The 26,066-nt window shown below is 34.9% G+C and overlaps 1 protein-coding gene and 1 long non-coding RNA gene across 2 annotated transcripts in view; one reads left to right on the top strand and one right to left on the bottom strand.

The window, feature by feature from the left end:
• Positions 1-26,066, bottom strand: part of SEPTIN7 (septin 7) — a 102,619-nt gene that overhangs the window by 9,646 nt on the left and 66,907 nt on the right. The window contains exons 4-10 of the mRNA XM_035253162.3: positions 20,913-21,013; positions 19,935-20,069; positions 13,490-13,607; positions 10,909-11,001; positions 9,488-9,584; positions 7,352-7,403; positions 2,509-2,634 (exon numbers count right to left, since the gene is read on the bottom strand). Coding sequence (XP_035109053.1) covers positions 2,509-2,634; positions 7,352-7,403; positions 9,488-9,584; positions 10,909-11,001; positions 13,490-13,607; positions 19,935-20,069; positions 20,913-21,013 — 722 coding nt within the window. The remainder of the gene's footprint in view (positions 1-2,508; positions 2,635-7,351; positions 7,404-9,487; positions 9,585-10,908; positions 11,002-13,489; positions 13,608-19,934; positions 20,070-20,912; positions 21,014-26,066) is intronic.
• Positions 1,054-9,555, top strand: LOC144578315 (uncharacterized). Its single transcript, XR_013523816.1, has 2 exons — positions 1,054-2,245; positions 6,509-9,555. It is a non-coding gene; the product is annotated as an uncharacterized LOC144578315 (long non-coding RNA).

Raw genomic sequence — 26,066 nt, 5'->3', positions numbered from 1 at the left:
ACCAAAGTGAGATTAGCACTTTGTGAAGCATACATTGCCTAAGATCACAACTAGACATTTTCAATAGGTTCACCTTCCATTCCAAAATTCTTGCAACTCTCAACCTCACTCCACTACCACTGTCAAAGGATACACTGCTATGGAGAGTGGCATGAGAGCAATACAAAAAGAACATTAAAAGAAGCCTAGACTCACACCTGATTACTTCACTTAAACATCAGTCTTTCTTTTCAGTTATTCATGGATATGTACTATAAGGAAAAACACCTTACATCAGCTAAAGCACCTAAGCTGTTAATAATGATTTTTAAAGAAAAATTAAACAAAAATGTTTTTTGAAATTGCTAACATTTTCAAGACAATGTAGTACAACCAATAGCTAAAACTTCTAAGTGATTTCTTTCACATTCAGAATGTGTTATTCAATGAAGTAGTAACAAATTTATCAAATCATATCAAGTATCTATTCCAATTACAGCCATTCTCCAGTTGGCTTAATCTTCTAAAATATTTATTTTCCTACTTATTATTAACATAAAATAAAATATGCTAGCTCCTGGGCAATTTGCTTTTTAGCAATGCAAACGTTTCTTTTTTTATTTGAATAGGCAAAGTATGGTCATGATTCCTCTTTTTAAGAGATATATTTCTAGTAGATTTCTACTTTTTATGTTTTCACCTGGGATATAGTTTAACTCATTATCCACACAGAATTTTGTATATGCAGAAAAAAAAATTAACACTATTGTAAAGTTTACTATTTTTCTCTGAATTACCTTACCTGCATCCAATAGCACTACTTTAAAAAGGCTTATATTTGAGATATGGGAATAAACAATTTTATGTCTGTGACATAACAAATGTTTAAAAGAAAATACTGAATATATATTTAACAAAAAATATGTACTGGTAGTATTTCTTTTAACATACACAATTATCAGTAGCTTTGTGTATGTGTTTCTTTTAATTAGTTAAAAAGTTCATCGTTAATGATAATGAGTCTAAAGTGAATTAGGATTTTATGAACAATATTCATTATGATGGATCCTTACATTTTTGTAAGTTGCTCAATAAGCATTTTGCTAAAAAAAAGATAAAAAGCCTTCCTTTTGTTCACAGTGAAGCTTACTCAAACAGAATCTTGTATTTTAAATATTTAAGAAGGGACATTTTTCTATTCCATTATAAGGAATGTTAAGCACTATGGAAAACAGTATAGCTACCTTGAGAACTTGTCTTTCTCACTTATATAGTTGATCCTTCAGGATTATCATCTAATGGCAGATAACACCTACCTGCAAATGCACATCATTTACAATGGTTTTGTAATACAGCTATGCACTACGTAATGACCTTTCAGTCAACAAAGGACTGCATATATGATAGTGGCCCATATGAACTGAAAAATTCCTATTGCCCAGTGGCATCTTGATGATCTTGACCCTGAGTAGGCCTAGGCTAATGTGTAAGTTTCTGTCTTCGTTCTCACACACACCAACAAAGTTTTAAGTGAAAAAAAGAACTTTTATAATAGAAAAATCTTATAAAGATTATAAAGATAATATTTTGTATATTTTTACAATGTGTGTTTTAAGTGTTACTACAAAAGAATCAAAAATTTTTTAATTTAGATTATAAAATTAAAAGCTACAACAAAATAAGATTATTGAAGACAAATAAAAAAATAAATAGTCCACAGTAGTGTACAGTAATGTCCCAGGTCTTCATATTCACTCACCGCTCACTCACTGACTCACCCAGAGCAACTTCCAGTCCTGCAGGCTCCATTCACCAAGCTCCTTATACAGGTATACCATTTTTAATCTTTTATACTGTACTTTTACTGCATCTTTTCTATGTTTAGACGCACAAATACCATTAGAACTGTCTGTAACAGTACAGTATAGTAGGGTAACATGCTATATAGGTTTGTAGCCTACAAGCAATAGCTATACCACATAACCTAGATGTGTAGAAGGCTCTACACATTTCTCAGAATGTATCCCCATTGTTAAGTATGACGTAATTATGATCTTCAATAATGACAAAGTTTTAAAAAGCAGGGCACAGACATGGTTACCAGCTTCTTCATACATCTCGTTTTTCGATCCCAACATGAACCCACAACTTGAGATAAGCTCAATAGGGCAAAGCTACATAATTGGTAGTCACTTACACCACTCTACCACCGAAAGAAGAAACCCAAACTCCAGCTAATTTACTCCCTGGAAAAGGAATACAGAAGGTAACCAAGAGCAAATTCATCTAAATACTCCTTTTGTTAAAGCCTGTCCTTTGTTTGCACATAATCTGTAAGTGAAAAAAAACTCCATCATTCAAAAATGCTTCTACTATTAACAAACCTTAACAATATAAATTTATACTGTTGTGGATAGAGAACATTATCCAAATTTTCTACTGAGTAGCCAGTAGAAATTTAATGAAAAGGAAACAATATGATTGTTGACCACAGAAATAAGACCATTTTGGAGGAAAAAATATACTTACTTAGTCAGCTGTCCCTTATTCTTGTTGTTATCAACTCCATTGTAAGTCACAGCCGCCAGTTTTCTGCTTCTGTAGTTCTCATAGTGAACATTATTAGTAACATCTTTCAAGTCCTGCATGTGTGTTCTGTCATAAATAAACAGCAAGAGTTTGCTTCTATTAATAGCTAGGGATAAGAAAGCTTAAAAGCTTTAATATAAATTCAAAATTTTACTAACACAAAAATTTCAGATTTAAAATGAACAAAAGGCATTCACCTGTTTTCATTTACACTCAAAGTAGACCAGTAAAAAATGAGCTAACTGAGATTCCAAATGAGATTTTAAGACCCATAAATCCCTCAAAGCAGTTTCTGAAGGATGACCTTTCTATGAAAGAGTATTCATCTTTATAGTATCTATTTAAATATCAGACAAAAGAGTGTGGATTAGCTACTACTGAAACTCAAAGTCTAATAGAAACTGCCTTCCTTTTAGCAATATTTCTAAGGTAATATGTGAGTCTTTAGTAATACATAAAATACATTTTGGATTACATATCGAATTGTTTACAAACTAGGGAATTTTAGAGTAAATTTGTTTATTCAAACTGTCTAGTGAATGTGGTATTTTGGTTAAACAAATTTTTGCTTACAGCATTTCTATCATATATATTTCTCTCATATATAAAATCAATATGAGATGAATGTACAATACATATGAGATGGTGTCATCATTATCTAATAATTCAAGACGGTAAAGATACCCCCAGCTGCTGCACGGGTATTATTCACCAGCGTAGTGTTGTGGATATAAATACTCTATCTGTCAGTCCTCCTCATCGCCCATTCGTATCAGACTTCCTGTATCTGCCGTCATTCATCTTCACCACTTTACTAAAGCTCCCTTCTGGGAGACAAACATAAAGGTGTATGGTTGGTAGGGCACAGTGGCTCACACCTGTAATCCTGGCACTTTGGGAGGCCAAGGTGGATGGATTACCAGAGCTCAGGATTTCGAGACCAGCCTGGCCAACATGGTGGAACCCCAATCTCTACTAAAAATACAAAAATTAGCTGGATGTGGTGGCGGATGCCCATAATCCCAGCTACTTGGGACACTGAGGCAGGAGAACTGCTTAAACCCAGGACATGGAGGTTGCAGTGAGCCAAAATCATGCACTGCACTCCATCATAGGTGACAAGAGTGAGACTCCAGCTCAAAAAAAAAAAAAGGTGTATTGTTGTACTTTTTATCATTCCTTATACCCAGAAAACCTTTACTGTTACTTCATAATCCAGCTTCTTGAAACTCTCCCTTTGTGAATAAAATGTGATATTCAATCACTCTGATTCATTTTGTACTGACATTTCCATGCAATTCTCTGCTAGTTCACTCTCCTTAGTCCTAAGTTTGGGTTTTCCAAAAAATCTCATCTCCCAGACTCTGTCCCTTGATAAATCCATGTTTTCTTATAGCCACAGCTGTTACCTCTAGAGCTCTACCACTCCACTTCAAGCAAGGTAGGCAGCTCCCTACTTCTGGCATATCTGGTGGTTGAGACTGAACAGTTCATGCTAATTTGTCAATCTCTCATCAAAGAGTTCAACTGCTTTGTAAACCTTTTTCCCAGCTTTGGACTCAAAGCATTCCAACCATGACCATTTTCTCCTTGGCTGTCATTCATTTTTGTTACAAGTATATGTCACAGGTGACATCATACCTCTTCAACTCTAAGTTCCCCTTTAGAAGGCACATGCCATTACCTTTTGTGTCCCATTGCAGATAGCAGATAACATGAACTTTAACAGAATTGGTAACTAAAGATTGAAGCTGAGATATAATAAACTTTTTGGAATAAATTATTGTTACCAGTTTCTCTAAGTGGAGAATAATAACAAACACTTATGCCAATATAAAACAAGGTTTATATAATTTTTTTTTTTTTTTTTGGATACAGGGTCTCGCTCTGTCAGCCAGGCTAGATGGAGTGTGGTGGTATGATCTCGACTCACTACAACCTCTGCCTTTCAGGCTCAAACCATCCTCCTGCCTCAGCCTCCTGAGTAGCTTCGACTACAGGCAGGCATGCACCACCATGCCCAACTATTTTTTCTATTTTTAGTAGAGACAAGGTTTTGCCACGTTGCCCAGGCCAGTCTTGAACTCCTGAACTCAAGCAATCCTCCCACCTCGGCCTCCCAAAGTTCTGGGATTACAGGTGTGAGCCACTGCACCCAGTCTAATTTTAATTATTATATATTACATTCATAACTGCATCACTGAAAAATCATTAAAGGTCCTAAGGAAGAATACTTACATGAAATGCTTGCATGAATATGTAAAATCAAAGTAAGGTGAATTTACTAATTGTTAAGCTATTTTTGTGTCACCCAACATTTTAGATAATGAATGATTTTCCCTTTCACTAAAATCACTTAAGTCTTCTATATGACTACATAATTCTGATTTTTTCAGGTTATAAAAGTCTTTATTTCCATTGAATTAAATATGCTTTATCCTTTTACGATTCAACCCACTCCTCCATTCTCAAAATAATTTGGTAATTAGCAATACAGCTTTCCTCACAGTTTCAGAAATTTGTCTCTTCCATTTCCCATTGCTGATACCATAACTCTTTGTTCTCCTTTTGTTTCCTTTCCCTATCTGAATTCTCAAACACCCATCCCCACACCTGAAAATATTTGTATAGTTTTCCTCCTTTCCATTGACTTCCTTGGTTTGCCTTGGAGTAAATCAGTTCTCTTAATTAGCAAACACTTCTTTGAACTTGCCTCTTTCTTAGAAGCAATCACTATTCCTACCTTTGACCTGCAAGATTTCAGTTACTTGGGATTTACAGACATCTGCAATACTGGTATTGTATTTCCTTCAAGTATTTATTAAATATCCACTAGGTGCCTTTGTCTTAAAGACATGAGCTAAATTAAGTATACATCTTTTTAATAAATATAACTTTAGAATTTTTAGGCATATAAGTCTTACTGCTCTGATGTATTAAATCTTCCTGCAGTCATGGTCAGTTTGCTCTGTAATGCTTATACTAGGGAGGCCCCTCACTAGCTGCCAGGCTATGAACCTTCAAATATTCAAATTAGCCTCTTGGCCACGGGCACAGTGGTTTATGCCTGTAATCCCAACACTTTGGGAGGCTGAGGCAGGTGGCTCACTTGAGAAGTCAGGAGTTTGAGACCAGACTGGCCAACATGGGGAAACCCTGTCTCTACTAAAAATACAATTAGCCAGGTGTTGCGGCACACACTTGTAATCCTAGCTACTCTGGAGGCTGAGGCAGGGGAACTGCTTGAACCTGCGAGGCGGAAGTTGCAGTGAGCCGAAGATTGCGCCACTGCACTCCATCCTGGGCAACAGAGTGAGTCTCCATCTCAACAAAGTAGCCTCTGGCTCAGTAATTAGCTTTTCCCTCTACAGTGTTTCAGGTATGCAGGCAATTATTGCTTGTATACTTTTAAAATACAAAAGAAAAAGTTATAGAATGCCACAGTGTCAAGCACTGGGCAAGTACCAGAAAATTTAAAAACAAGAGGAATGCAATGGTAATTAATATTTATTAAATATTCTCTACCTATATACTGTCTTGGCAGATTACATTATTTTCTTTTGAAGTCACACCTTACGAATGGAAGAGGAAGGAAATAGTTTATAATAGAGCCTCAAGTGTTGGATTCTCAAAACCCAGAGGATGACCTCATGCATTTGCTCTTCTTCCACTAAGTGAGGCCTGGCAACCCCAACTGCTGAATTAACCCTATCATGTAGTTCCTACCAAAAACACCTGCTCCTTTGAAAAAAAAAAATCAATTACATGCCAATTTCTTTAATTTCAAAATTCACACTCATCTATATATTGTATTTCTTGAGGCAGCAGTTTGAATCTTTTAAATTCTCCCCCTCACTTCTCACTTGTGAGAATGACATTCTTGTTATTCCATGATTTCCAGTTATTATCCATATTTATGTTACTACCTTTCTTTACACAGCTAAAGAGACTCTTATGTTTTGGGAAAGTGTATAGAGGTATGAAAACGAACAGCTATCAACTTAAGACAGACATCTAAAACTGGAGGTTACAAAGGATGTGGAAGCAAGACACAGAAGTGGGAAAAGTGGAATGACGCAGAGAGGAAAGAACGTGTCTCAACGTGAAAACACTGAGGATCATTTTGAGGCCCTTTCTTTTCCTTACCTACTAATGTCTCTAGTCCTATTATACTTTTTTTCTTCATGATTTCCTCTCTGATGCTGCTTTTCTAATTCAAGTCCTGGTCCTCTAATCAGGATGGCCTCAGTGTCCTGCTTCCATAGGCTTTCCTTCTCTTTCAGCAGGTGTGCAAGACACAATTTAGGAATTTTTTTCTCACCTGGTAGGAAAATTAGTTTTGTTCGCTATGTTTCATTACATAAAAAATGCCCTACTCACCAGTTACCAGGCTGTGCACCTTTTAACATTCAAATTCTACCTTTTGACTCAAAACAAGCCTTCCCTTATATAGTTTTCCTAAGTTTTTCACATTAAAAAGAAGAGCCTCTTCTATTTCACTTTCCATAGTTATTTCAGTATTAAACCTCAACACAAAGTATAATGATAAAGTGACGAATTTTCCTGTGTATCCCTAGACACACAAATTATTTTGTCGCTTTTGCTCACAGCTTCAAAATACTGGAGAAAGAATCTAAGTTGTCTACTTGTAGTGCTTACTTCATTGCTAGACTGAAGATATAAATTCAAATTAGCTACATTTATAAAGACAAAAAGTAAATCTGTCCAACTCTTATTTAGGGAAAGAAAATCTTAAGCTATTTCCATCATCGCCTGCACTTACCTTATCAACATATTTCTTAAAATTGTAAAATCACAATGTTCACCATTTTCAACTGTAAGAAAAAAATAGACCGCATATATTATATTTCACTAAACCTAGTCTTTTCAAAAAATATTTCACAGGAACAATGAGGGGAAATGCAAAACAGCTTAGATCAATTTTTTTTTTTGAGATTTAACACTAACCTACTACTCAATGACAGAGAAGTGTACTATATTATTGCCTCGTACTTTCATCCTCAGAAATAGATATGTAAACCTAACAAAATGCGTTCTCCAGAAAAAATTTTGAAAGGGGAAATCATGTATTTTCTCATTATTGGTAGAAAATATATTTATTCTATAATACATTTAAAAAATTCAGTGGTGTGAGTGAATGGAGAATCACTTTAGAAAAAATCTTAAGGGAGCCAAAATGAAAAAGGGAGCCAAGAACTTTAAGGTTCTTTATTTTTATGTAAAAGAATGTATCACAAATAGGAATATTACTTGGGAGTAAAGGGGTAAATTACAAAACAGAGACGTAAATCAATTTCTCCAGTGCATATTTTTAAGGGGTATGTAAGTTCTAAAGCCTCAGCTCATCAACTGAAGGTTGTCTGGGAATGACAGAGCTGGGAACAAGTTACAGCAGTCACTGGTGGGAAAACTGTCAATAAGAACAGTAACTTGAAACAATATCCTAAAAATTAAAGAATTGTTCACAATAAACCAGGGGCAGTGGTGTGTGCCTATAGTGATGTGATGTGGGAGGAGCATGATATGGGAGGATCACTTGAGCTCAGGAGTTTGAGGCCAGCTTGGGCAACACAGCAAGACCTTGTCTCTTTAAAAAAAAAAAAAAAAAGTTCAAAAATAATAGCAACAAACAAATAAAACAATCATGTCTCAATTTTGGTTTTGGCTTACTATAATACAGAAGATTAAATATCAGATTAAATCAATAAAATAAACCTATTGCCAAGAGGATTTCTGAGGTTTGGTGTTATAACTAAGATTTTATTGGAATTTAAAACTCCTTACTTAACTCTTAATAATTTAAGATAGCAGATTTAAAAACAAAACAAAAAACTCCTTACAAAACTAGTAAAGAGGATCTTTTACTAATGAAAGCTTTTTACTCTAAATATACAGTGTCAAAAAGGGCAACTTTTGCATTGAGGAAAGCAGACTGTGACTGTTTTAACTAGGTGTATACATTTTTCAATCATTCTTGAAGGTCCATGACCCATCTGACATTCCGATAAAAATGACTGGCCTTTTCTCCAGAATATTTGATTCCAGAAGGTTCATTAGATCTCCTGGGAGCAAACTTTGGGCCCCAGTAAAGAACTCCTGAATTTTAATTTATGTTTTCTTTTTTTTTGAGATGGAGCTTTGCTCTGTCGCCCAGGCTAGAGTGCAGTGGTGCGATCTTGGCTCACTGCAACCTCCCCCTTCTGGGTTCAATCAATTCTACTGCCTCAGCCTCCCAAGTAGCTGGAATTACAGGTGCCACCACCACTCCTGGCTAATTTTTGTATTTTTAGTAGAGATGGGGTTTCACCATCTTGGCCAAGCTGGTCTCGAACTCCTGAGCTCGTGATCTACCCACCTCAGCCTCCCAAAGTGCTAGGATTACAGGCGTGAGCCACCATGTCTGGCCAAGTATGTTTTCAAATAAGGAAATAGAAATAGACTTAATGATGAGGCGGGATGTCAGCCAGGATGGGGCAAGTTGAGTATCTCTTATTTGAAATGCTTGGGACCAGAATCATTTTGGAATTTTGGAAGATCTGTGTTATACTTACCGGTTGAACATCCTTAATCTGAAAATCCAAAATTCAAAATGTCAGTGCTCAAAACGTTTTAGATTTTGGAGCAATTCACATTCTGGATTTTCTCTTTAAGAATGTTCAACCTATATTACAACTTTAGGACTTAACACATAACTTGCTTGACTTAGTTGGATACAGGTTCAAAAAATATGAATGTACTTAAGAGGATAACGAGACTCCAAGAACCTGGAATCAGTGCTATCCTTGAAAATCTCGAATATATTATTGCAGTATGCATACTGTACTACTTACTATAAATAAAAATTTTTCATCACAATTTTGAAATCTTATTGAAAGTCATTCACTGAAGAAAACCTTACCTTCAGCAACACCCCAAGGATACTGCCTTCCTCTGACCCTTTTGCCATTAACTTCAATGATAGTATTACTACCTACCACAGCAAGAGGTAAACGGTCCTATAAAACAAAGTATTCTTGTTCAAATACAGCTCTGTAGTCCTCACAAATTCAAGAATAAAAAAAGTTACATTACTCAACAGATTAGCAAAAAAAAAAATTACTTTGATGGTTTCTGCATTAATTTTTCTAGGCCATTTAACAAATATTTAGTAAATTGCCATCACATGGTATTACCACCACGGTAAACAATAAATAAAATTAAATTTTCTCTTTACAGTTAAGAATATTCAAGCATACACTGGTCAAATTACTTACTAAAAATCAATTAAAAAGTTTTCCCATACTTGGGAGACAAAAGGTAAAAAAATATATTGGCATTTGGGGAAAAAAAAGGAGGCTAGTGACTAGCCTGCCTACCTAATCACAAACCAACTATAACAGTACCTTAAGCAGAGAATAGTATATTTGCTAAGCTCTAACTTTGGAGCTTCAAATCCAAGTGACTGGATTTGTATTCATCCATATACAAGGTTTTGCAATTCTGTGGCTCGTGGAAATATCTAAGTAGCTATTTTATAAAACTGCAGAAATTCTTCATTGGCAAGGTATAAGTATTTCACTATTCCAAGATATCTACCTACATAATGCCATTATTATTCAGTATACCATTTTTAGATGCAAAGTACTTAGAAAACCATGATACATTAAAATACAGAAAATTATGCTGATGTGAATTTTTAGTTGGTTATTTTTAACTGAAACATAACTGTACATATTCATGGGGTGTACAGTATGATATTCTGATACCTATATATAAATATGTAATGATCAAATTAGAGTAATTAGCATATTTACCAACCCTAACTTATTTTTCTGTATTGGGAATATTCATAATCCTCTCTTCTAACTATTTGAAAATATAGACTAAATTACTGGAACTACAGCCACCCTACAATGCTACAGAATGCTAGAACTTACTCCTCTTATCTAGCTGTAATTTTAGTTGGTTTTTATAAAGACAAAATAAATACATCATTTTTGTATTTAAAAAAAGTTTGTATTGATTAAAACTTAAAATTAATTCTCTTCTTTCTCATCACTTGTTTTTTAAGAGGAAAAAAAATTACATAATATGAAAGCCAGTTAATTAAAAACAATTTGAAATAAGGATCGTGTTGCCTTGGTAGTTTATACAATTCCTTATTATATATAGTAGCTAATCTTCAAAGTTAACTATAAAGCTGATTCAACATTAAATCTCCCTAGGCATTTTGTAATGCCAACTACTTAAAACACTGATACTTTTGATCTTTCCTGTGCATGTGGTAGTATGTTTTTAAGGCCCCAAATTACTTTAGTGTATTTATAGGGATTAACCTACCTTTATCTTTTTAACAAGTTTATTTTCTTCTTCATCATCTGTTTCTGGAAATTCATATATTTTAATTTTATGTTCTTGGATTTCTTTCATTATCTAAAATAGAAGAATTAGTCAGCAAAAGAGCACCATACATAATTAGTACATTAGTCTTATGTTTATTACATGCTTCTTAGATTCCTATATGGGTCCCTGGTTCCAGATTCTTTACTGATTTTTAATGATACAAAGTTGTAATGTAAAATCAAAGTACTATGCTGGTCTTTTTTTTTTTTTAACCGTAAAGCTGATATATAAACACAAAATCCAATTACTTCAGAAGTGTTACAGTTATACCAAATGAGTTTCAAAAAAGATGTAAAACTCCAGAAAGGGATTTCTCTTACTGATTTCCACAACAATGACTTTAGGTCATTTATTTACAATGACTAAGATTCTTCCTTTAGATATAAGTTCCCATTTAGTTTAATAAACAGGGCTAAAAATTTTTAGTAGAATCTGGCAGAAGTAAAGTAAAACTAAGGACAGCACTGGCCCCTGCGCATTCATCAGAAAAATCCTTAGATGTTAATATGCATACACACAAACTGAGAAGCAGCAGGTATAAGATTAGGGAAGGACACAGGGAGAAAACACACCCTAGAAATTACGAAGCTCAAGAATTAATAAGGAGAATGCAGAAAACTAAACAAACAACTTATTAATAACATCAGAAATGACCTAGTTCAAATGAAAGTATCATGTCCAAAATCACTCCAAATTTGAAACAGAATATAGACATCCAAATAATTTTCAACTATCTATCCTTATTTGAACCCATAATAAACCAATGGCTAATAGACCTAAAACTAGCTTCCCTGCCTATACTTATATTTTGGTGCAACTTTCATGGCAGTTATAAAAGGACCCTGAACAAACTGTGTTACATGCTTATGTAACAGAGACATACAGAAGCAAACAGAAGACAAAGACAGAGACAAACAGAAGCAAAAAAATTGTCACTGAAAAAAATAATAGGACCACACATCTTTTACAATTAGGGTATGTACATACATACACACACACACACACACACATACACACACACACTCTATATATATGTGTATCTGTGTGTGTGTATATATAATTTTATATACAAATAGATGATCAGGAGGAAAACAAATAATAGTAGCTAGCTCTAAAAGCAGTGGTTTTAGTGAGAGGTTTTACATTAAAATGTCCTGAGTACAACCATTAGAATGTGACCCATTTGAAAGAGGCCACTTCATATTAATCTTGTTTAAGTTATAAGTAAAAATCCAAATTGAGATATAGAATAAAAGAAATGTATTTTATGATAGTATCTGAAACTTAAAAATAGCACATTACATTATATTTATTGCTAAAATAGCAATAAAAATAGGAATGGGAAACTATACAACAGAAAAATACTAGATACAGGAAAAACAATGTACTGAAACATCCTGAAAATTTATATGAATTTAGCACAACTTCAAAGAAAATCTTAGGCTTTTTATAACAGGTTTCAAGGTATTCTGAAATTCAAATTGAAAAAGGTGAAAAAACAAAGTATTTTGTTACAAACAGGACTATATGGACAATAGAGATAATTATAATCTGATTTTAAGTAGTATACAAAGTTGCTGTGGTTTAAACAATATACCACTGGCTGAATATAAAGACTACTGGAATAGAAAAAGGGTCCAGAATTGACCCTACATTTCATAAAATGTCATATCTAGCCAAACACAATTAAATTAGAAATATGTGTGACTGTGTAACTCAATATTATTAAGACAACTAGACTTGAGTCTAGAAAAACAGTTTAGTGGTCTTCCAGCTAGTTCAGTCATACAGCATGAGACTTTTAGGGTCATGGGTTTGAAACATAAACTATAAATATCCCATAAAGTACACTGAAAACAAAATTAGGATATAAGCAGCAAAAGAGGAAACAGAAAAAATATTGTGAAAATGAGAGAGAACTAAATACCCAGAATAAAAAGAACTCATATCAAACAACACGGGCAATACCAACCAAGTACTACTGGTCAAAAAGACACACGACTTGAGCAGATGTTCACAAAAAGGGGAAAAGAAAAAACTCTGTTTTTAAAATGTTCAGCCTTTCTGGAAAATAAAAGAAATGACTAGGTACCACTTCATTCCAAAAAAGTTTTCAAAGTAAAAAAAAAACAATGCTGGCTAAGTCATAGTGAAAGTAGGGAGTGAGGAGTTAAAGACCCATAAAAACAATCAGAGCCTTTGAAAGAATAATCCTCTTCCTGAGAATTCATTCTAAGAACATAATTCCAAAGAGTATGGGGAGAAATTGTTTGTGTGGAGGTGTTATTAAATAACACTTAAAACAGCCATATTTTAAAAACTGGCAAAGGATAAGGATACTATGATAATGGGTCTAAGGGAAAAACTAAGGCAGAAGATTCAAGAGTTATTTTTAATACCGTATACATGACAATACAGTAAAAAAGAGGAATGGATTGCAACACATTATATTAAAAATAGTAAAAACTGCAAATTATGAGAAGGGTATAAGAAACCTGCATTAACACATCCTACTCACCTGTTTTTTAAACTGTTGGCATTCCTCTGGTGTGAGTGTGTCTGCTTTGGCAATAAGTGGGATGATATTCACTTTTTCGTGCAAACGCTTCATAAACTCAATATCCAATGGTTTAAGTCTGAAATACATAGTATTTAATATGAGTGAATTGATCAGTTTGGAAGAACAGATTCTTCACATCCCCAATACTAAATTAAATACAACGTAACTACTTTACTTACTTATCAGAAACACTCTGAAGATGTATTGGGCCAGCAAAAGTTAGGTAGAACAGGACTTCAAGAAGCATTGGAGTGGCTAAGGCTTTGACTCCTGCCCTTGAACCCTGGTCACGGGATTTTGGCCCTAAAGAGGAATTGGAAAAACCAGAGAGGCTCCTAATAGAATTTCCTAGAATTATCTCTTTACTTAAAGTTTTTAAATCGTATTATTTATTTATTTAATTTATTTAAGACAGGGTCTTAATAAATTCCAGCTGGAATGTAGTGGTGAAATCTCAGTTCCCTGCAACCCACCTCCCAGGCTCAGAAGATTCTCCCACCTTAGCCTCTTGAGTAGCTGGGACTATAGGTACACACAACCATGCCTGCCTAATTGTTGTATTTTTTGTAGACAGCCAGGTTCCCCAGTCTGGAGAATTTTTTAAAAATGAAAAAATGGTAGTCCTCCTTCAACTCCACATTCAGTTCTTGCTACCAACTCTCTTTCTCCAACAAGATGCTCACAAGAGAATCTTCAACATCCCTTTTATTGGTTACAGTCTGGCTGCTGCCTCCAGTTTGCCCTATACTTACTTTCAAGAAGGTGACTAAATACTTCCACCGTAATACTTACCATTACTTATTCTCTCACAAGCTCTTCTTCCTTAAGATATTTTTCAAGATTCCCTTAGTAAGCTAGTCCCTTAAGAGGAACATTCTTTAAATTCCTTACCAGGCCTTCTCTTCTTACTCTACATTCAGTACAATTATCATGACTATAATAAATTTCAATTATCTTCAATTGGTCAAGTGATTCCCAAATATTGATACACAGCCCAGACCTCAATGTTAAGTTCCAGATTTGTGTTTACCCAGTGGATATGTTACCCAGGTGTTCCATGGGCACCTTTAAATCAAAAGCTCATCTGAACTCCCATTTTCCTTCTTCTATGCTTCCTATCTCAGTGAATGGCACTACAATCTACCCAATTACTCAACTGAAACCTACGATTCCTCCCCTCTCTAGTCCTCTTCCCATATATATATATGAGTAGATGTGTATATGTATGTATATCTCCATTTCCCGTACTTTAGGCCACCAAGACCTTTGGAATGAATAACTATAATACAAACCATCCATACTGATGTCAGAGCAGTCCTTCTAAATCCAAATCTTACTGAGTTATACCTTGAACAAAAATTTTATTGAAGGTCAGATTCCTTAACTAGTATGGCCTACAAGGCTTGTGAAGACATAGATTCTCCAGCTGACCTCATCTCTTAGCATTCCTGGCTTTTCTTTTGCCTCCTACTTCCAATGTGCCATTTTGCACTTCTTACAATTCCTTGAAAGCACCATACTTTGACATGTGGCCACAGGCTACTTACTACCTTGGCTGCAACACCATTCTCATCCTCCTTAGCCTGGCTAATTCCTATTCATCCTTTAGGGCACTGGCTCACAATCCAATTTCCACTGGGAATCGATTGTTCTCTAACCTAAGACTAGGCATATTTCGATGTGGTCACAACACTTAATGTGCTATACAGTAATTGCCTGCCTGCATACAGATGGTTCATCACTATTTATGGTTCCACTTAACAATTTTTCAACTTTTTGAAGGTGTGCAAGCAATACACATTGAATAGAAACTGTAAAACCATTCTGTTTTTCACTTTCAGTACAGTATTTAATAAATTACATGAGATATGCAATACATTATTACAAAATAGGCTTTATGTTAGATGATTTTATTTGCCCAACTGTAGGCTAAGCTATGATGTTTAATTGGCAAGGGGTATTAAACGTATCTTCAATTTAGGATGGGTTTATGTAACCTTGTCCCAAGTGTAACCCTGTCCTCTATTTGTTTCTCCCATCTTCTCACTGAAATACATTCTACAGTGAGGGCCTTATCTCATTCATCTGTATCCTCAGCACTAGCATGGTATCTGGCACTTGAGAAGGTACCCAAATATTGGTCGACGAAAAAAAAAAAAAAAAGGCAAGCTGCAGTGATTCTCCTTATGCTGTTTGGTAATTCCAAATGAAAACCAAAATTCTCAAATCTAGACTATACTGTGGACTAAAATTTCATGTTTTACAAGAATAAATGAAGATACCAGAAATATCTTCGTTTGCAAAGGACTACCATTCTAAAGTGGTATTCCTGAACTTTTATAAAAACATGAGAAAAATAAAATAAAGGTCTCATTCTGTTATTTTATTGACTAATAACTGAATTGACATTTAAAATAAAGAGAAATAACATATTAAAATTGGGGGGATGAGGACCCTGAGACTAATAAGAGCCCTTTTTACTAACGAAGTTTACTGTATATACCTCACTGTGGTGGTAAAGCTGACAGGCAGAAAGACAGAGATGGTGAGGGGGAGAAAGCAAATGGAGAATTAAGATAGCTGCCTCCTATTCTAATTCTCCTTGTCTTAAATCCCTTGAAATTTGACACTGGCATTCAGAGAATAGGGAGCACAATGAAAAAAAGAGTTTGGATGGAATAACAGTGTTTATATTATCTGTAAACTGTGTTCTTGCCTCACTAGTGTTAACTGAAAGAACCTATCCATTTTTATTTATTTACTTTTTTGACAGGGTCTTGCTCTGGCACCCACGCTGGAGTACAGTGGTGTTGTCATAGCTCACCATAGCCTCCAGTCCTTCCACTTCAACTCCAGAGTAGCCAGGTCTACAGGAGTGCACCCCCATGACTAATTTTCTTTCTTTCTTTTTTTTTTTCTGAGAGGGAGTTTTGCTCTTGTTGCCTAGTCTGGAGTGCAGTGGCACAATGTCAGCTCACTGCAACCTCCGCCTCCTGGGTTCAAGCAATTCTCCTGTCTCAGCCTCCAGAGTAGCTGGGATTACAGGCGCGTGCCACCAACACCTGACTAATTTTTTATTTTATTTTTAGTAGAGATGGGGTTTCACCATGTTGGCAAGGCTGGTTTCGAACTCCTGACCTCAGGTGATCCAACCACCTAAGCCTCCCGAAGTGCTAGTTTTACAGGCGTGAGCCACTGCACCTAATCCCAGCTATTTTTTTTTTTTTTTGGTAGAGACAGGGTCTTACTATATTGCCTAGTCTGTGACCTCAAGCAATCCTCCTGCTTCGGTCCCCAAAGCATTGGGATTACATGTGTAAGCCACTGCATCTGGCCTGAACCTATCTATCTTTGAAAATTAATTTAAGTTTTGCTTCTTTTCATTAATCATTATATAAAGCACTAAATATAAATGCCATGAAATATTCAATCTCAGAGTTCTAAATTGTTATAGTTTTTCAATTTATACTCGTGACAAATTTAAATTGCTATTGCCTTATTAAGCTGTTATGTCAGATACAAGCTTGCTTAATCCAGTGACAAAAAAGCAGAGTTCAATTCATCTAAAATTTTAATAAATCTTAAGGGCATTTAATGTAAAGTATTAAAATCCAAATAACAAGATTGTATATTTAAACACAAAACAATACTTGCTGAATATTTATTATAATATCCCAACTTTTAAAAAGAAAGGTATTTAAAAATAAACATGACAAAAAAGAAAAAAAGAAAAAAATAATAAAGCATGACAAGGAAATTGGGGAAGTCAACTTCTTAAATATGACCAAAACGGTCACAGAACATTTAAGTCAGTTTAAAAATTAAACTTTAGAAAAAAAGGTAGACCTTGCAAAAATCCCATTAAATTTCAGAAGCCTACAAAACGTCAGCAACAGAAAACATTTAGTTCACATGTATATTACATTCTGGTTGAATTTTTTCCACTGTCCATTTAGTTTTATATTGGGTGGTCTTTTCATCAACAAATTACTTTTTAAACCTTGTTTTTAAGCAACAGAAAATCCTTTATCATTTCTAGAAGATAAACCCATACTAGAGAGACTAACCTCTAAGTCTTCAAGCTATAAACAACTACAGGGCAAATAAATTTTTGTTTGTTTGTTTGTATGTATGTATGTATTTCTAAAGTAAAAAAATCCTAAAACTCACTGAATGACACCAATTTCTCTAAAAGTGGTCATCAGTACTAGAGGATAAAACGCCATTTTAAAATTCATGTTCTAAGTCAGTTTTTAATTTTAATAACAATTACAAAATAATGAACAATGCACATGAAGCAATAATAGCTGAAATCATAAATTAGCCATGTATGCAGTTCATACTTGAAAGAGGGAGGTAGGAGGCACTGAAAAGTACACCATTGGACCAATTTATAATAACTCTAAAAAGGAAACCTAGGGACTACCCAGAGAAGATGGAAAGGCTCCGATTCATTTATTAGACTGCATGAAATTTTAGTCTATAGTGAGCAGTGTAGGGTATCTGGAACTCTATACATAAAATTCAGTGTCATATTCTTTCACTTAATCTACAACATCACATACCAATGGGCAAAACTTTGGTCCATTTCTAAAAGTAGTTAAGCTGAGAAATTGTTCAAAGGTACATTTTAATATGTAAGAAACAGCAATTTTAAACATCTTACCCCTTCTGACAAATAAGAAATGGCACAAAGCCATTACACATCATTTGCATAATATAAAATTTTTTTCTTTTAAAAAAACCTCTTGGCCAGGCATGGTGGCTCACGCCTGTAATCCCAGCATTTTGGGAGGCAGAGGTGGGCAGATTACCTGAGGTTGGGAGTTCAAGACCAGCCTGACCAACATGGAGAAACCCTGTCTCTACTAAAAATACAAAATTAGGTGGGCGCGGTGGCACATGCCTGTAATCCCAGCTACTTGGGAGGCTGAGGCAGGAGAATTGCTTGAACCCATGAGGGGGAAGTTGCAGAGAACCAAGATGGTGCCATTGCACTCCAGCCTGGACAACAAAAGTAAAACTCCAACTCAAAAAAAAAAAAAAAAAAAACCCTCTCATTTCCCATTACATTTAAGAAATAAAATTTTCCCCAAGGGGATGGAAGGAATGTGATTTCATGAGAATTACTAAACTTGGAGAGGATCCAGAAGATCTAAAATAATAAAACTGGTTATAAACTGACAAATTTTATTGACTTAACTGTAGATTAAGATTTTACTCTGCTGGCTTTCAGGAGAAGGCCCTAACAAGTTAATGATTTAAAAATATAAATTCAAGAAGCTACACAAATACTCATAAATGGATATACAGTGTGTTGTATTTTTAAGATTACTTTTTTTGAGCCTTTTAAGTCAGTCAGTTTAGTCATTTAAATATGTAGACTTCTGAGAACTGTAGAAGAATATTAGACATAAAAGAAGAAACATTTTTACCCCACTCCAATCTGACAGTGTAAAAATATAAATATATAATTAAGGCTCCCTTCTATATCTAGAGTGATAAAGATCACTGGCCTATCTATAAAAAGAGAGAGAAAGAAGCCAAAAACAGAAGAGAAAGGTATACTTGAAAGAACTGGTTTACACTACTGTAATGTGAGTGTCAGATGACTTAATGCTATTTAGCCTGATGCTACTACAGTTCTTTTGGGGGAGAGATGGTAGAGTTACAATCATCAAGTGGCTGAATTATGTATGCTGAGTTACTTACCCAAAGGAAAAGACTGAGGAAGAATAATTAGAAAAATCTGCAGTTGTCAATGACACATGTATGTACTCAAAACGACAGGGAAGTACAGAGAACACTAAAAAGGAGTACAGGCTAACTATAACAAACAGAACGATCAGAACAAATTAATGTCTAGATTCTTAGGTCTTAAGTCCTAGTAAACAAAGGGTTAGTACTGACAATATGATACCTAAACAGCACGTCTATTATAGCTAAGGTGAACAGAAGCCAAACAGATTTACTGTAGAAAGAAATGACACAAGACAACACTGCATGCAAGTGTTTTGATAACCATCTCTTATGAGACTTATAATAAATAGCATCTTTGGATTTATTTTGAATATGTCTAACTGGTATGGCTGGTGCTCTTTATTTGGTAAGTTCAATTAGTGGGAAAGTGGTCAATTTGCCACACCGAGACCTCAAACCATGGTGGCAACAACTGTTTATTTCCATGAAGCAGGGAAAATCCTTATGAATGAAGAACTAAGGAGTAAAATCACCATTAGATTATATAGGACTTAAAAAGGCTTTTCAACTCAGGCATTTCTATATAAAATTTGGTACTTAATAGGCATATGTACTTCACCAACTGAAAGATTACTAAAATATATACACAAAGGTAACAGTAAGCAACAACAAAAAAGAGAATCAGAAATATCAAGGTACTGACCCATGTCCTGAAGGAGCAATGAAGTATAAACAACACTGCACCCTATTATCAGGCATCTGGCGTCTGTTCACTCGAGATTCTGCATTTAGGTAGTCCTCAAATTTACTATCGATGTAGTCGATAACAGGCTGCCAGCTATAGAATGCAAATAAACAAAACAATTAAGTTGCAATTCTACATATAAATGAACTGATGACTATTAAAAGACAATAATCAATATTTTCAAATAGGCAAAACAAATTTACCAGTGGAAGATGTGTCAAGTTATTCTAAAGATTCAAAAATATAAATTATGTTGAATAAATCTTTAGTCATTATTTCAAAAATTTCCAAAAAGAAAATTATTGTCAAAACACAGCTAAATTATTAACATATTATTTCCACTGATAAGTATACCAACAACACTTCATAATATGAAGATGATTATATTCCACTTTAAATTTCAAATGAGAGATTAAATAAAAACTTCATGACGAACTTAGGAGTACTAAGAGTTGACAGAAAATTACCTCAAAAACAATGTGAATTCAAACAAAAACAAAAGTATTATTTAGAAAATATTTAAATAATTGCTTCAGACTAAAATTTCATAGTTCTTTACTTAGGACTTACAGAAAAACTGATGGTCTAAAAATCAGGTTTAAATTAGGTTTGAAATAGAATTTATACAAATGGATAAAATTAAAGTGAACAGTTTTAAATATCTTACCATAAATGAGAATTCTATCTAGCTATTTACTTTAGAATATGTCTTTAAAAAATTTTATGATAGGTATTATCTCCATTTTATAGAAAAGTAAATGGGTTCAACAAAGTTCAACAACTTTGCCAAATAAATGGCAAAGTTGGTATACAACACAAGTCGTGTTACTTGAAGTTTGGTATTGCTAAGATGAGAAGTTTTAAAATGTTAAGAAAAAGTTTAACCACCCCAGTACCTCAAATGCACTGGAAAGCATGAGGACAAACCCTTCTTACCAATTACTGTTATCCACTGCATCTCCAAATCCTGGGGTATCAACTATTGTCAGCAGCAACTGAACACCACCTTCTTTGATTAAAACTTTGGATTGCTCCACCTGTAAGAGTAATCGGTGCAGATGTTAATATCGTACATTACACCAGTGATTTCCTACAAGGGGTGATGGTAGGGACGTTCCGGTTTATCAAAACCAATTGGGAAATTGTTAGCAAATTCAATCTACCTACTCCAATATTTTCTTTAGAATCAATGATTGTGGCCATTGGAAGTCCTGATTATTTGAAAGAAAAGCATATGTACAAATAGTTTGCCAATCTCTTGGCAAATTCATACTGAGTTTATGACTCAGACTTAGTATAAAGACAGAGGAATTGATAAAATATTGATCACCAGAAAAGATATGTAATACTTATATAACTTAAAAGTGCATCTAATAATACCAATAAGCAGCATGAGTGATTCACAGAGTTCAAATGTAATTAATCAGACAAGAACATCTAATTTACCATTTATAGTAAATGCCTTCCTGGAATATACTCTATCAAGTGTGGCCCAAACGACTCACTCAAATGAACTTACTAACATTCCTGAATCTTTCTCAGCATGGATGTAATTACCCTTGCGTTTGTATTATGGCTAGGATCCAATCCTCTTCTCAAATGTGATACTCCACATTCTGGACAATGTAATCAGCAAAAGTCCAGACAGTGAAAAAAAAAGTGTATTCTGATATGGTGAAACCTTACCAACCAACTATTGGACATAATGATAACAGCAGTTCCTGGCACAAGTTAAGATATTCTGTAACCTCAAGTTCTGTATGAGAAGATGTATTATCATTCATCCTGGACATAATATTGCTATTAAATGCAAAGTATCAGTTTTCAGGAGCCCAAGATAAAGCAAACATGGATTCAAATAAAAAGGGGAATAATTTCTCCAGAAAATGATAGGCTCTCTTTTGATATACATTTATATCAAGTCCTTAAAGCTAGAGGCTCCAAGAATGCAGATAAGATAATTTACAAGACAGAAATCTGGAACACTTTTAGAGACAGCCTATTTCCTTTTGGCCTGTTTTACAGATGCTATCTGATGCATGAAGAGAGTACATGTAGAGACTAACATTGCTGAGCAAGAAAAGTTGTATCCAATAACACTTTTTGAGATGATGGAATTGCAGTGTATCCACCACATTGTCCAGTATGGTAGCCACCTGCCCATGTGGCTACTTAGTCCTTGAAATCTGACTAGTACAAATGAGGAGCCGAATATTTAATTTTATTTAATTTGAATTAACTTAAATAGCCACATGTGGCTAATGACTACGAATACAGAGCACAGGCCTATAGCAATCAAGAGTTTTCTGTTAAAAGAATTTTATTATCACTAATAAAACTTATTAAAAGTGAAAAAAAATTGCCTGAGATGTGGACATACATGACTTCTCTTTTAGAGAAATGAGATGCCAAAGTCTTATCTTTTAGATTAATGTTCTTCGAACTGCTTTGATCCTGATACAAACTATCAGTGAAAATTTTACCTATCCAAAATGTATTTACCCACCAAATATATGCTATTGGCAATATGAATATTAAGTATCAATATGTATTACCATTTCTCTGTAGACTAAAAAAGTCAACCTCAATAAATAAGAGTTGTAATATTTTCTGATCATTCTCAGTATCAATGATGGATGCACATCATTTAGGAGATCACTGTTATAAGCCACATAACTAACATGTCTATTATCAGGTTACCTTAGTAACATGAGGAAAGCAACTCAGAGAAAACAATCAGATTCATCAGTGTGAGAGAATGAGAACCAAAGGAAAAAAAATTATTATTTTTTTAGTTAGGACTTCACTCTGTTCCCCAGGCTGCAGTGCGTGGCAGATCCTAGCTTACTGCAGCCTCAAACTCCTGGGTTCAAGCAATCATCCCATTTCAGCCTCCCAAAGTGCTGGGCCTAAAAGAAATTTTTTAAGGATATCATCTCATCTGGTTTAGGAAGTTTACATTTTCTTTATCTGGTGATCTTCTAATCAAAGGACAACCCAGTCAAATCTAACATCTTAATATCTTGAATTCACCTCCATCTCCTTTATAAAGACAAATCATTTATTCGTGGTAACTGTGGCTGAAGCAGAAATATCCAAAGTAATCATACCACTCCTTTACCTGCTTACTCTTTTAAATAACATAATACTGTATACTAGAGAGTGATATAATAATATAATTAATCTACATGAATCATCTCTCAATTTTACTTCAAACTATTTCTGGTTCCTTTATTACCAAACAAAGCCTTCAGTAATATACTATGTACCAATTACACATTTTAACCTAACAGCTTAAATTTTAAGATATTTCCCTGTTAAAAAAAATCAGTTCAATAACTTAATTACTTATTGATTTGCTAAGACAAATGAAGATTTGTATTTTATACATTTTAAGGAATGTTTATAAAGCTTCTTTTCTTCTCTGGCCTACGAAATTCTGTGTGTCCATACATGGTCAAATACAAAAGTCAGAGACCTCTGGAAAAGATCCAGAAAACATAACTAAACTGGTGCCATTCACAGGATTCAACTGTATCCTATCATCTGGTTTCACAAGCATCCTCATGGGATCCAGGGAAAACAAATTAGTTCAAGTCCAAGAATTTCAAACTTTTCTTAACAAATGTACTCCAAATGGCCTCTTTCCCATGCACTTTCCTTAAGCAGGTCACATCAATATATTTTATGGCATCACTCAGGGTTCTCTACGATTAGATGCAACATTTAATACCAAAAGAATGAATCAAGGGCATTTTCAACTGTTGTTCCCCGAAAAATAAATAAAACTAACACTATCGTCTATGTATCATCTATGTATAATTAATCTATCAAGTCCTCTTTTGGCATCTGAGATTCCACATTTTCTAATACTGAGTGTATACACTATACAAGAGTTCCAGTATACTGAAAAAAGTCGATGTTTATTATACAGTTTCATGTACACTAACCTTCTCTAACTTAATGTCTACATGCCATTTATTAAGGTAAATAAATGTGATTTAATTAAGAACATAACATTTTGAAAACAGGGTTAAAATTTTCTGTCAAGACCTTACCTCTACCTACACATTCTCAAGAGGTAGCATTATAGCCAAAACTGAAAAGATTTGAATGGCCTGAGACACTCCACTTAACTCAAACACAACAACTATCTATTTTGCCAACAGGCTCAAAGGACAAATATCATCTTAGATGTTTGATCATGTTCCACAAGAAAATGAAAGAGGAAGTGAGCAATAATAGGGTAGTTATGCTTAAAGAATAATCTCATCAAGACCCAAAACTACTTTATTGAGGAGAAAGCTGATCCAAAGACTCTAATTCGGCCTTCTACTCTGAACCATTCCACCCCTCATATCCCTGTCTCCTTACACGGAAACCTCAAATCCCTTGCCCCTCTTATTTTCTATTAGCAACCTCCTTCCCAAAACCTTTCTTTCTTTCCCTTTCCAACTCAAATCCCATTTTGGATTAACCCATCTTTCTGTTCCTATGCCATAAAATTCATGACCTCTAATATTCCTCTTGTGCTCCTTAGCCTCATGCTTCTCCCAATTCCCAGTAGGCTCTCCCCAAGCCCTCTATTTTATTATGTCTGTCACAATGCTCAGGGAAGTACCTCACATCTCCACTTAAAGATGAGAGTATTCCCAGTTTGTCTGAATAAGCACTATACCTTCCATGGTACAGTGTGTATGAAATAGATCTTTTTCCTAAAACTAATTTTCAATCTATGCTGGGAAACTGATTAATTTCCATTTTAGACTCATCTTGACAACCTTTTACACTATTTCCCCTCTATCTTCAATCTCTCATTTCTTAGAGAGTGAGTCACCACAGGACATAAACATTCTCAGGTCTCTTTTAGAAATCATCAAACCACTCTGAGTCCTCTCTGCTCACTCCTAGCTACTCCTTCTCACCCCTTCCTTAACAGCCATCACCCATCTACATTGACTCACTTCACACTGACTTCTCGACCCACTGCCATCTTGCTACCACTTCACTAAAATTTACCTTGCCAAGGTTACCTCTACAGCACCTTACAGAAGCATCTTTCTTACTAAATCATAATTGTTTGTCCATATTTTTCCCATAATTGTGAGTTCTTTGAGAACTTTGTGTTTTGTAGCCCCAAAACTTAGTATAAGACAAGCATTCAAGTAAGTTATGTGAATGGCTCAAAAACTATCAAAACTGGACCAATTATCAACAGGAGAGTTTCCTCATTGGGCTCTGTGAAAATTTTTCAAGGAGTCTATCAAGTATGTTATCCTAGTATGTTAGATGTACTGCTTTCACCTTTTCTCACTTTCAAAACTTTTGCACCCACTTCACCTACAACAGTGATTATAAAACTTCATGGACGAGCTGGGTGCAGTGGCTGACACCTGTAATCCAGCACTTTAGGAGGCCAAGGTGGGCCTCCATTTGAGGTCAGGACTTCGAGACCAGCCTGGCCAACACAGTCAAACCCCATCTCTACCAAAAATATGAAAATGAGCTAGGCATGGTGGTAGCGCATGCCTGTAATCCCAGCTGCTAAGGAGAACTGCTCAGGAGAACTGTTTGAACCCAGGAGGCGGAGACTGCAGTGAGCCAAAATAGCATCATTGCACTCCAGCCTGGAAGACAGAGTGAGACTCCATCTCAAAAAGAAAAAAAAGCAATCTTCACGGACCAAGAGAAGAGAAAGTTTCAAAGGGGAACAGTGTCAAGTTTCCAACTAAGAAAAATTTTAACACTGCCATTGCACGAAACAATTCTCTTAACAGAATACATTAAGAGAAAATTAAAATGGACTTTAATCTCAGAAAAAAATGACAGTTTATTCCCAAGAAAAAACAGATGATACCCTTTCACTGACATAGAGTATGATTTAAAACTTTTCCAATGCAGGCCGGGCGTGATGGCTCCTGCCTGTAATCTCAGCACTTTGGGAGGCCGAGGTGGACTCCGTCTCTACTAAAAACACAAAATTAGCTGGGCGTAGTAGGGTGCACCTGTAATCCCAGGTATTCAGGAGGCTGAGTCAACAGAATCACTTGAACCTGGGAGGTGAAGGTTGCAGTGAGCCGAGATAGCGCC

Source organism: Callithrix jacchus, chromosome 11 (genome assembly GCF_049354715.1).
Source record: "Callithrix jacchus isolate 240 chromosome 11, calJac240_pri, whole genome shotgun sequence".
NCBI lineage: Eukaryota > Metazoa > Chordata > Mammalia > Primates > Cebidae > Callithrix > Callithrix jacchus.
The sequence above is the reverse complement of the archived record's forward strand: the minus strand, read 5'-3'. Positions and strand labels throughout refer to the sequence as shown.